At 39.3% G+C, this 11,883-nt stretch overlaps 2 protein-coding genes across 3 annotated transcripts; both read left to right on the top strand.

Moving 5' to 3' along the window:
• Nucleotides 1–2,003: 2,003 nt before the first annotated feature.
• On the top strand, nucleotides 2,004–4,422 carry LOC140947984 (E3 ubiquitin-protein ligase TRIM45-like). Its single transcript, XM_073397213.1, has one exon. The coding sequence runs from the start codon at nucleotides 2,080–2,082 to the stop codon at nucleotides 4,273–4,275; it is 2,196 nt and encodes a 731-aa protein (XP_073253314.1). The 5' UTR covers nucleotides 2,004–2,079; the 3' UTR covers nucleotides 4,276–4,422.
• A 5,020-nt stretch (nucleotides 4,423–9,442) lies between these two features.
• On the top strand, nucleotides 9,443–11,406 carry LOC140947436 (exosome complex component RRP43-like). 2 transcript variants are annotated; one of them, XR_012166966.1, is made up of 3 exons: nucleotides 9,443–9,541; nucleotides 10,231–10,337; nucleotides 11,233–11,406. XR_012166966.1 is itself a non-coding variant. In XM_073396544.1 (3 exons), exons 1-3 carry the CDS (start codon nucleotides 9,538–9,540, stop codon nucleotides 11,343–11,345), a joined length of 246 nt encoding a protein of 81 aa, XP_073252645.1. In that variant the 5' UTR covers nucleotides 9,502–9,537; the 3' UTR covers nucleotides 11,346–11,406. The 2 variants fall into 2 exon arrangements, 1 of the variants encoding a protein (XP_073252645.1); XM_073396544.1 differs by having other exon boundaries at nucleotides 9,502–9,563.
• The last annotated feature ends 477 nt before the right edge of the window (nucleotides 11,407–11,883 follow it).

Genomic DNA, 11,883 nt, shown 5'->3' with positions numbered 1-11,883 from the left:
CGTAAGCAGTAGAAAGATGAAACTTTGCCAGATACATACATGTGTGGTTTCTGTCAATTAGGTGATGTTCAATTATGCAAATGTTGTCACGGCCAGAAAACAATAAACCTCAATAAAAAGTCTTTAAACAAAAATGCCACAGCCCATCATAATGATGCCATACTCCATTCACCAAAACAGCCCCTCTGTAGTGCCCTCCACTCCAAAATGAGACTACTAAGAACTAACTCTTCAGAGGAGACTTTCGTAGAAAACATAACAATATTCAAACTACGCCTTCGAGCGAGAGGCTACCCGAACAACCTTATAGAAAAAACGCTCTCGGAAGTAAAATTCCCTGACAGACAGAAAGCTCTCAAGGATAATACAAGAGTGCAAAAAGAAATATTGCCCTTTGCAACGCAGTACAACCCATCTGTGCCTAACCTTAAACACATTTTAATGGAGAAATGGCATCTTATAGAATCACAACCTAAACTAAAAGAAATGTTTAAAGAAACTCCAATTATTTCTTATAAGAGAGGCATTTCATTAAGAGATAAACTGGTTAGAGAAAAACTGTAGTGAATCTCTTTAACACCACGTGTAGATAAGTATAAATTACATCCATGCGACACGTTTGCGGGATCTGTGAATGGCCTGTCACTATTTATTTACCAGGCGATAAGACCCATACTCTAATTTTATTGTGGGCACAAATAATTTTATAGAATATATTTACAAAGATACCAAGTTCTAATATTTATATTTTTATTATAAATTTTATATGTTGAAAAGTTTAATATTGAAACTGTTTATGGATAATTAAATGTATTTATGATATTTATTATAATACAGGATACACACTGTGTGTTGCAGGCCTGACTGCTAATGAAAACCATACTTTGTGGTTCTTAATTTTTGTTAAAAGTACCGGTGGCAGTGTTGCTGTTTATGTCGTTGACAGTTAAAGTTTTAACACTTACTCGTACGTGTGAATGCACTTTTTCATTGTATTATAGAATTCTTATTCAAGGCGGTAAGACCCATCCTCTAATTTTTATTTTGGGCACAAATAATTTTATAGAATATTTCCAAAGCTACCAAATTCTAATATTTATTTATTACAAATTTTATTTTATTATTTTTATTATAATACAGTGTACAGTGTATGTTGTAGGTACACTTCTAACTGCAATTTAAAACAAAAACAAGGTTGTTTCCTTTGTCTCCTTTCAATAAGAAGAAAGTGATTTTTGTTTATTCATATTGTGCCTGGTAATATTGTTGATTTCTGAAACTCAGACATTCTGAAAAAGTCACAATTGGACCTTCCTTCTGCATGAATTTTTTTCTTTACCTTATTCTTTGCATGAATTTTTTTTCTTGGCATTTTCCCTTGCATGAATTTTTTTTTGTTTTTTTCCCCACCCCCCCCCCCCCCATCACTTTTGTAATGGTCCATCCCTAATTGTTTGTATCACTCTTCCCCATTCCTCTCGCTCGTTTTCTCGTCTTCACTGCTGGGTGATCCAAGTTTACTGCCAAATCTAAGCTTATCACATAGCAGTAGAATAGCTGACTACATGCAAAAACAACAACAACCAAACAAACTACAATCAAAGAATGAGAAAGATTACTAAAAAATGTTATTAGGAAAATGCAGAGGTTACAAGTACTTCACTGCCTCGTAAGTGATGTGTAATGTTAACTTACAGCCGATTGGATTGAACCTCAGATTTTTGACACAGATTGGCGTTTAATTCTTCAGTTTACTGAAACGCTCAAAGTTCGTCCACCCTCAAAGTAACAAACAAGCAAATAAATTCATTAAATACCCGCACTTCTGTAATAAGACTTGATATTTGTTTTTCGTCTTAATGTCAATATTCCAGGCTAAACAATGCGGGGAAAAAACCATCAGTCCTTTACTTCCGCTTCTAAGGTCAGGGGGGAAGATATTGTTTCACCTCTAATTGGCTGCCTGTGGGTATTATAATGCACAATGATTTGTGACGCTATGGATAGTTCAAGTTTCCCGGAATTCCAAAGAAGAAAGAAAGGGTGTGTTTTGTCATCGCTGTTAACCAATCTTTCACAATGGAATCTCTGTTGATAAACCTCAAAGAACAGGTTACTTGTGCAATCTGTCTGGATAGTTTTACCGATCCCAAGACAATAACCTGCCTGCATACATTCTGCTGTGACTGTTTGAAGAAACACGCACTGATCAGCCAAAGGAATGGAAAGTTTCGCTGCCCCGAGTGTCAAGCTGAAGTCGATCTTCCCGAAGCAAACTGTTTCGCCAAACTACCGTCCAGTTTCCATCATAACAGGTTGCTCAGTCTTCTCGCTGCTCGACAGAGTGGCGATGGAAACGAAATCAGTTGTGGCATTTGCAAGAAAAAGAGCGCAGAGATAAGTTACTGCTTCGAATGCGCTAAATTCATGTGCAGTGACTGTGTAAACGCACATCAACTGTTTACAAACCTCACAGAAGGACACAAGGTGACTCCAGTCAAACAGTTCCAACCTCAAGACTACGAAGCCCTGATGAAGAGGCAGTCATTTTGCTCGCAGCAGTATCACGAACGAGAGATTGTAAGATTTTTCTGCCTGAAATGCAAACTGTGTGTTTGCCAAATTTGCATCGCTACGGATCACAAGTCACACGAGGGCCATGCTGTAGAACTACTGGATAAAGTGGCGGACGGCGAGAAAGTCAACATCCTAGAGAGAGCAGACAAGTTAAAAGAAAAGACCAAACTTTACAGGGATGCGATTTTCAAGCTTGAACAAACAGAGCTTGAGCTGCATACAAATATTACTAATGTTAAACATGAAGTTTCCCAGACAGCGGAACAAATCATTGCCAAGATTCGTGAAAGTGAACGCGAGATTATCACCCTTCTCGAGAACATGCGCGAGACTCGATTGGAAATGTTAAACTCGGCAAAGACACAAGTACAGTCCTTGCTAAAGCAGATCAACCAAGCAGTCGAGTTTGCTGAACAACTGGTGCAAAAAAGCTCCAGTTCGGACATAATGCAAAACAAAGCAAAACTACGGCAGCGTTGCAACGAACTTGAAAGTGCTCCCATCCCAGAACTTCCGGCCAATTCCTTTATGAAGTACTTTCCGAATTTGGCAGTTGAAAAATTTAGCGTTGGCTGCGTAGCAACAGGTGAACCGATCATCAAAGGACTGAATCAAGATATCCAAGCTGGTGTAGAATCAGAGTTTGAAGTTAACCCCAGAATCCCTAAAGAACAGGCGCATGGAGTTAAAGTCAAATTCCAATGTGAGGTGCTCATGGAACCCGCTGAGAAGGTAGGAAGTTTGAGAACGTACGAGAATGAAGGGGCTACACTGGTGAAGTTTGTACCTAAAGTTCCTGGTACTTTTAACATCACAGTCAAAATAGATGGGAAGGTTCTTTCAAGCAACACTTTCCAGGTGAAACAACGGCTCATTCGGGTTTTGGAGGATTTGGAATTAAAAAACGAAACTTTTGAAAAACCAAGAGGGTTGGCTGTAAACAGCAAAGGGCAAATTGCTGTTGTTGACAGCGGAATACACTGTGTTCTCATAACTGACATGAAAGGAAACTGTCTACGAAAAGTAAGTTGCCATGGAAACGAGGAAGGACAACTAAACAGTCCAAGCGACGTTACCTACCTAAATGATGATAACATTCTTGTGGCGGATCAATTAAATCATTGCATTCAACAATTTGATGTTCAAACTGGAAACTTTGTGAAAAGCTTTGGGAAGAGAGGCACAAGAGACGGGGAGTTTCAGAATCCTGTCAGTGTTTGTGTGGATGATGAAGAACGCGTTATCGTGACTGACTGGTGTAACAACAGAATCCAAGTCTTATCACAGGATGGTAAACCTTTGTTTAAAGTTGGAGACAGTGGACCAGGAAAACTGAACGACCCCTTTGACTGTATTTGCCATGAAAACAAGTTCATTGTTTCTGACTGGAGTGATAATTCTGTGAAACTTTATGATAATACTGGAAAGTTTTTGTATAAGATCATGATAAGAAAGCCACGTCAGGGTAATGAACAATTGCTGGGTCCATGGGGACTGTGTCTCCAGAAATGTGTCGATCACCATAATCTTCTTGTATGTAACAGAAACAATGGTTGTGTTGACCAGTATACATTGGAGGGTTGTTTTACTGGAAAAACTGATTATAAGGTTAAAGGTCTCACAAGAATAACTACAACACCGGATGGCCTTATTTTAGTTTCGGACTGGGAGTCCAAACAAATATGTATTCTAAAATAGTACGTGAAAAAATTGTCAAAGAGAAGCCAACCCAAACCGAAACGGAAAACACTGAGATGTACTCACTAAAAAGCTATATCGCAAATATAGAATACTTCATAGAAAGTTCTGCGCTGCGGAATGTGCGCGGTTTTTCGACATAATACGAGTGGAGAAATTACGTTTTACAACTCGTATGAGTGGATAGTTGTTTCGATTCGACAGAGTTGTAAAGTGGAAAATGCATCTCACTAAGTCTGGCTAAGAAGATGCATTTGTCCACTCTAAAGCGGTGTTTGTCGAGTCGAAAATCATTTGTAACAGTTCGGGTCACTTAAAATTTTTGCAACTGACATGGAAAGTATAGATATCTTCAAGTCATACACGGTCCTTTTTCACTTTAGCACCACGTACGCGGAACTACCATGCAGGCCACCACAACTATGAAAAAAAGATTTCACCGATGCAAATTATCTTTCAGAGCTAACACATCTTTATCAGTAGATGGCTCTAGACCTGTACACATCTCTCAGTTATAAAAAACCCAGCCAGCGGGATTGTGAATAAAATAAACACCTATACCGTATTATTCGATTAAACGCCTCGGCGTTTAATGAATTTTTTGCTATTCAAGTGCAGCGTTTAGTCGAAGGCGGCGTTTATTTCAAAATCACGTTTTCTTAAAATCATTGACATCAATTACGATAAATCATTTTTAAATATCAAGTAAAACAGACCAAATGTTTAATGCTCAATGTCTCGCGTTTCTTTTTTCGTGAGAGAGTCATTATTGTCTGGTTGATATTCATTGTACAAAGTAGTGCCGGGTTTTCCTCAAAATCCTCGATTAAACGCCGCATTCGTCTTATTTGGTGCGGCTTATATTTTTAACTTTGCTTCCGTCTGCGCCGTTAAATAGAGGGTGGCGTTTATTCAAGTAATTACGGTATACGAGTCTACGACGTGTTTACGTGAACTTTTCCATATGTACATTTCTATTTCTACGGATATATTTTTCTTCATGGTAGTTCTAGTTTCTAAATAAAAACTGTTAACTTATATCATATCTGACGCAGCTAAAACATTTTAATATTACCAACTTACAGACTATTTCACCATTTTACATAACAGTGAATGAACAGAAAGGCTGAAATGTCTAGAGCAATTCACAATAACCCTGTTGATGCAAGTATTATACGAGGGGGGCGTTGGGATTTTCGGTTTTTCGGTTTTGGCCATTTTCTAGGTCGGTTTTTCGGTTTTTGCAATGAAAAACTTCGGTTTTTCGGCTTTGTTGTCCGTTGTGCTTTCCGGTTTTCCCCTTTTTTAGCATCTGGTTTTCGGTTTTTTGGCAAAAACAACGCGGTTTTTCGGATTTTGGTGACCGATGTGGATTTCGGTTTTTTCAATTTGGAAGGACGTCAAAGACAAACCTGCACGGGCTCCCAATGCGGTTTTTGTGGTTGTGTCGCATTATCAACTGCCTTCAAGTTACAATTTTGCTCTTACAAGCACGTCTTTTCTGATATGATCAGAGGTCCCAAAAATTGTTTTCAGCAGAGGCTGATTTTCTATTTTAGACTCCAGTTTGCCATTAATTTCTTTTAAGATCTTGTACCGCTGGGTGATACCGGAAAGGCAATATTAATAGTCTCTCTTTAATTTTTGCTTTTGTTTTATTAAGTCAAAGTTGACCTCTGACAATAGCCTGTGTACACATGCTTTCTTTTTCTATTTTTTTTAAAGAGTTTGTTCTAAGCAATCTTATTGTTTCGCCTTTAATGCCACCCCGGAGGGTGGCACGAGGTACATTGTATATCAGTCGAAAGGTTTCAGTCGGCTTGTAATTGGTTTTGATGTCCACAAAAACCACATTGAGAGTCCGTACAGTAGGCCTGTCTTTAACTTCCTTCCCGGGTTAGATTCCTCTGTTGGTCTGTGTGCAGTCACATGTTTGGCTACTTTATATATTTCTATTTTACAGTCAATCCAGGTCAAACTGGAATGTGGGATTTTGGATTTTTAATGGGGGTGTACACCTGAAAAACACGGATTCAAACTTTTAGAATTGCGGCGGGCTTCGAATCATCTTATTGTTGATCTCAGTTGAAGCAACATGTAGTCGCGGCTTCAATGGCAAAATCCTCGTTCCACATCCACTTTCGCTGCGGTTGTTAAGACAAATTAGAACAGAAAATGGGACTGGCCCCCAATAACAGGTGCAGTGTAGGACAATCAAACGAACTTGTATTTCAATAAATAACCGCAGAGGACAATCATTTGTCCGACAGCTTCACATGACGATCTTAATATCTGGGTTTACTCAAACTTTCAATATATCATTGAGTATTCAGTCTTTATTTATTCTGTGATTTTCTTCTCTGTGCAGGTGACCTCCCCTGTGCTCTTGCTGTTGTTTGGGCTCCTTGTGTTTGTTGAGTTACTTTAACAGTAGTACCTAAGGGTTTGCCTTGAATCTGTAAGAGTGCTGGAAAAAAAATTACATATAATTACATAAAATTATCCCTTTTAGTGTAATTCAATCTGATTTTTACAAAACCCCACCGCGGAAACTTGGCGGAAAAGATAAACTTTCCAACTTAGCATTTTAAAGGACAAATACCGCTCGATGTATACCAAAAGAAGGGTTGTCAAAGGTTACAAAAGATTTATTATGGCAAGTCATTAAAACAAGTAATTACAAGTCTAGTCACAGACCGTCTACTTTCTCTTTAGAGACAGCCGAGTGCGGCGGATTTATTCGCTACGGTCTTGGTGATTGTACAATGGTCTGTTGAATCTGGGCGGGGCCACTTTGTTGTGGGAACTGAACCATTCGAACTTGGAACTGAGGCTGTTGGAGCTGTGTTCCGATTGGTACCAGAGGCTGGAGGTTTGTTGTGGTGCGATTTACAGTTGAGTTAGAGCGGCTATGGCATTTGGTGAAGATCCGGTTGCTAACAAACAAAAACAAAAACTTCAGCTTTTAAAAGCCAGGAAATTCACCTTACTGACACAGTTGGTAAATTGGGAGAAAATATTCTTTTAATTCCGTGCCCCTCCCCTTCCCCCACCTGTTCCTCACAGCACCACCCTTCTTTTCTCCAAGTCGCTGAAGGAAGCAGGAATTCAAGACAACAACCGGTTTTTTACGACTCACTAGTCTCCTATGTAGCAAGAAACGTCCGCGAAGAAGCATGGCGTGAAGATCAAACTAACTAATAGCTTACCTGCGCTGATTTTCCTTTGCTGTTGTTGTTGCTGTGGTAATATGGGCCTCGTGTTTAGTGTCACAGTAGTCATCCCTGAGGGAGGGGAGAGTGGGGTGTTTAGCAGTATAGGCGTTGGTTGCCCAGTAGGGGTACCTTGAGGAGAGGTTTTTGTTTGGATCTGTGCACTTACCGTAACACCATCAGCTGATTGTATGTGGGTTATTGGCACCAAGTTACCTGGAATCTGTTAAAAAGGACAGCATCCGTCAAGCAAGTTCAATGTATTCTCACATTATTTTATCTGAGACTGTGCCGGGAGAAAATTCAACGGTGCAACAAAGAATGAACTAACGATGCATCGTGCGATAGTTACGATAGTTTTCAATTAACATCTTGCATTCCTTTTTTCTTGCTAAAAGAGGCACATCGTTTCCTCAACTGTGGACTAGTAACGAATACATTCCCAGTGGACGCTCGCTTAACAAAGGCCTAGGGACTCGAAAGATGAGTTACGAGACATGTGAGTCCGCAGGCGAGAAGGCAATAGAACTAGACCAAGATAACAGAAAAAAAAGGGCGGGGGGAGGGTCAAACAAAAGAACCACTAAAAAAACTGGGTGGAGATCAACTCCACCCCGCTCCCCCACAAAGGGCTTCAACGGCGCATGAATCCAACCCTCCCCACCCTATCTAGTGTTTAATCATACACAGAAGGCCACTTCCAGGTAAGAAACCCAAACACATACCTGAAATAAAGCTCTCGCTAGTAATTGGCCAGAATTAGGGCCACTGTAAGAGAGCGAGTACTGGGAATACTACAATTTCTCCATCGTTAATAGTTTCTGATTCTTCCCAGACGTCAGTATCGTATCTAACTATCATGATGCTATTGTAATAGTCAAAGTGACCTCAATAGTCAACCCTATTTGTCCCCCAAGTCCTTTAGCTTACGACGCCCTAATTTATCAAGTGATACGCAAGTTATTTACCGTGAAAGTTGTAGATGGTGATCTTGCTTGATGCACTATCTGTGCTTGTTGAGTTTGTACGGTTGAGGTACCCTGCACACACAAACAAACAAACCTAAGTTAGGGTCTTAGTTAAAGCATCCATCCCCCAACTCACTATAGAGCAGTTATTCATTTTTGCATGGCGCCAGACGGTGGGTTCGATGAATTGCTATGTGGGACTGTTTAAAGTACTTTAAAACTAGTTGTTTCGGCGTGAACTCCTCAGAAAATCCAAATACTTTTATCATATTTCGCGTCATTGATGTTGCGAACAATAAATTGTAATAGAGTGATAAATCTTGCCCTCTAGGTCAATTTGTGCTACACTTTGGGCCTACTTCTAGAAAACCCCTATTCAGCGGTCAACCTCTATTAAGCGGCCACCATCACTTGCTAATTCCCGAGGTTGATCGCTTAAAAGAGTGTTTGGCTGTAGTCTCCTTCACTGCCCTAATAATGGCTGCGAAGCAAACTACTGGATAACTGGCAATGCATGAACTTTACTTATCAGCAGTAAAACGAAAGTAATATTTTATCCGGACACATGCAGTACCTGTAAAAGCGTAAGCGGAGTTCCTGGTGCCACTGCTGTATGGTTTGGTTGGCATTTTTCAAACCTGTGGCGATAAACTGAGCTGGTAATGTCCCTGATGTAATGGCCACACTGTTAGAAACAGGAACAATGCCGGGAGTTCCACCAGCTACTGTTACAGTTGAACCACCTGGGACAGTAACACTCATTCCACCACGACCAACAACAGGCTGGGAAAACAACCACGAAAAAATTTCCTACATGTACTTATTAAGAAAAAGAGCCCTTTTGGATTGACTTTCATTGTTTAACACGTTGCAAAATGTTGGACGGAATGCAGCCAATTCTTCTTGATAGCGTTCATCATGTTAATTGGCCTTTTTCTTATAAATCTTCTTTCTCCTTTTTTCAAGCACGACTTCATTCCATAAAGATAGATGAAGAAACGCAAACTCCAGAACCATCAGCAAAAAAAGAAGTTTCACGAAACCTGAGACAGCATCCAGTTGCATCTACTTTGGGATATTCGATGAGTGAGTCATTCCATATGTACATGTAGGTAGCTAGATATTGTTCTTTAATGATGACCGACTATCTTCAAATAAGCCATACCTTCTAAGTACTTACAACTAAAAGCTTATTCTTTAAAGGAGTAACCATATCCGTTAGGAACGTTCGAATTACCAATAAACCAATCAGATAGCGTAAAAACAAGTCTTGTTATTCTAGTCAGTTTTTAACATTCACTTTTGGAATCTCACAGCTTACACCACCAACAATGTAGTTTTCTCTAGATCGTCAATCGCTTATCGAAATAAAACTTCCTTATTCAAGTGACCATGTATTAAGTTTGCATAAAAGTACTATAGCAGATGTAGCAGATGTCCTTGTTTTGACATCTCTCACTGGAGATGGGACCGCAATTTCTTTGTCTTTTGAGCCACGTCACTGTGGAGGTCGAGCTGTTTGCATGGGTATTAAGGCCGCAGTACCTTTACTTGCTTTTTCAGTTATTTTAAAACCCTCAATATTAGTACGGCTCTAGGAAATCGAACCTACGCCTTCTTTGATCCCGTTCTGCAGCCTAACACTACGTAGCTCTGTTTTCTCTCCTTCACTCTGCGCATGCTCTATGGTCACTTTAATTTCATAACGGTGCTCGGGGATTCCGATTAGCCACTATAAAAAAAAGCTGACATAAATGGATCTTATTTATTTGTAGCTCTGTACTATTTGCTGATCCAACTGATGAAGAAGAAAATCTAGTTTCTGGAATCGTCACTATAGTTGTGACAGATGATGATAAAATTGCAGCGGTTCATAAGCCAGGTAACTTTTGGCTTTAAAATAGAATAAAATTATGAAGAAAAGAACTACTCATCTTAGTGTAAGAACACAAGAAAGTCAACACTATAGAACCTAGCAAGTAGCTATAAAATCAAAGATAAACTTAGAGGCTGTTACACCGAGATAATTCCAATACAACCGCAACAATACATCTGTTTTCTGAGACGGTATAAGTTTTGACTTCACGAAAGTCTAAAAGAAGAGGTTAGTTTCTATAGAAACTGTGGTATTGAGTCGATGTGGAAGTTAAAAACAAGAATTTGATTTTATCAGTTGAGTTTATGTAATAAGGTCAGTTTCCTGACCACCGTAAGGAGATTCCAAAGTTCATGGAATTTATCAGAGGGAATTCGCTTCTACAAAGGGCTTGTCCTCGAATAGTTTGCTTTTTAATCCGCTTACGATATGTTCACTGTGGAGAGTAATAATTTTTCTTTATCTTGTATACATCCGGGACTCCGCTTTCCCAGCGCGTAAAGTCCGGAGTCTTGAGACTTGGAAGTGTTTATTGTTGAAGTCTTGTTCGAGTGTGGCAGTGATCTACAGTTGTGCCCTAGGTTATGTTCTCAGTGGCTTGTTAGAAATAGCAACCCTGTTCGTAAATTAATGCCATTTTCTTCGCGCAAAACATGTTATCCCATAATCAAGGTTCTCCTGAATCCTTTTGTTGAATAACTGATTTATGTTTATTTCCTTTATACCCATTCTTATTTTATTCTTAGTTCACTCCATTTACCGCATAATTCAATCAGTGTCGTGTCAACCTTTTTTTGTGCGAAGGCGGTGTGAAAGGTATTTGATAAACTCTGCCGGAGGAAGCTGAGGTCGTGAAATGTTCTTGTTGCTTAGTTACTGCTCTCGTTTTTTCTCCTTAAAGGTGGATCTCCTTTGACAGATGACAAGTTACAGGAATGTTTTAAAAAGTCGGTAAGAAGAGGCAAAGAAGTCAGAGATCTGATCCAGACAGCTTGTGATGACATTGATAGATAATTATACCTGTGGAGAATGTATTTTAAACAAAATATTAAACTGAATGAGGAAAAACGTGAAACATTTCGTGCTAACTATTCTACAGTTTTACTTTTCTTTTAATTTAAAATTGCCTTCTCTTATCAGTGTACTTCCAAGATTCGTCCTCAAAATGTGTCGCCGGTGTTTAAGAGTTACCTGGTTAGGGAAGCCACATTTTTATTTATGATGGGGATGTTTGATTTGTTTGTTTGTTTGTTTGTTTTTGAAACAAAACTATGATTCTTTGCCCTCCCCTCTCTCATTTCCGAATAAGACGTACAAAGCGTGACCCTCTCCAAATCTCTAACCATTCGTCTTTCGTTCTCCTAAATTTGATTCTGAAAATAAAACCTTACTTTATAAACTTCCTCTCCGGGGTTGAAAAAACAGATTGTTTCAGATTTATGCTAGAAACATTAAAGTACTAAACTAGGTTTGTGTTTGCACGACTCCAACCCATTCCTCTCGCTCGATTTCTCGTCTTCACTGCTGGGCGATCCAAGTTTACTTCCAAAAC

This window comes from Porites lutea, chromosome 9 (assembly GCF_958299795.1).
Source record: "Porites lutea chromosome 9, jaPorLute2.1, whole genome shotgun sequence".
Lineage (NCBI taxonomy): Eukaryota > Metazoa > Cnidaria > Anthozoa > Scleractinia > Poritidae > Porites > Porites lutea.
The sequence above is the reverse complement of the archived record's forward strand: the minus strand, read 5'-3'. Positions and strand labels throughout refer to the sequence as shown.

Excerpts from the sequence above, each read along its gene's own strand:
- LOC140947984 (XM_073397213.1), top strand. The coding sequence starts at position 2,080 with ATGGAATCTCTGTTGATAAACCTCAAAGAACAGGTTACTTGTGCAATC.
- LOC140947436 (XM_073396544.1), top strand. The coding sequence starts at position 9,538 with ATGAGTGAGTCATTCCATATGTACAT. Across the intron at positions 9,564-10,230 it reads GAGTCATTCCATATGTACAT|CTCTGTACTATTTGCTGATC; the intron begins GTAGGTAGCTAG and ends ATTTATTTGTAG. Across the intron at positions 10,338-11,232 it reads TGCAGCGGTTCATAAGCCAG|GTGGATCTCCTTTGACAGAT; the intron begins GTAACTTTTGGC and ends TTCTCCTTAAAG.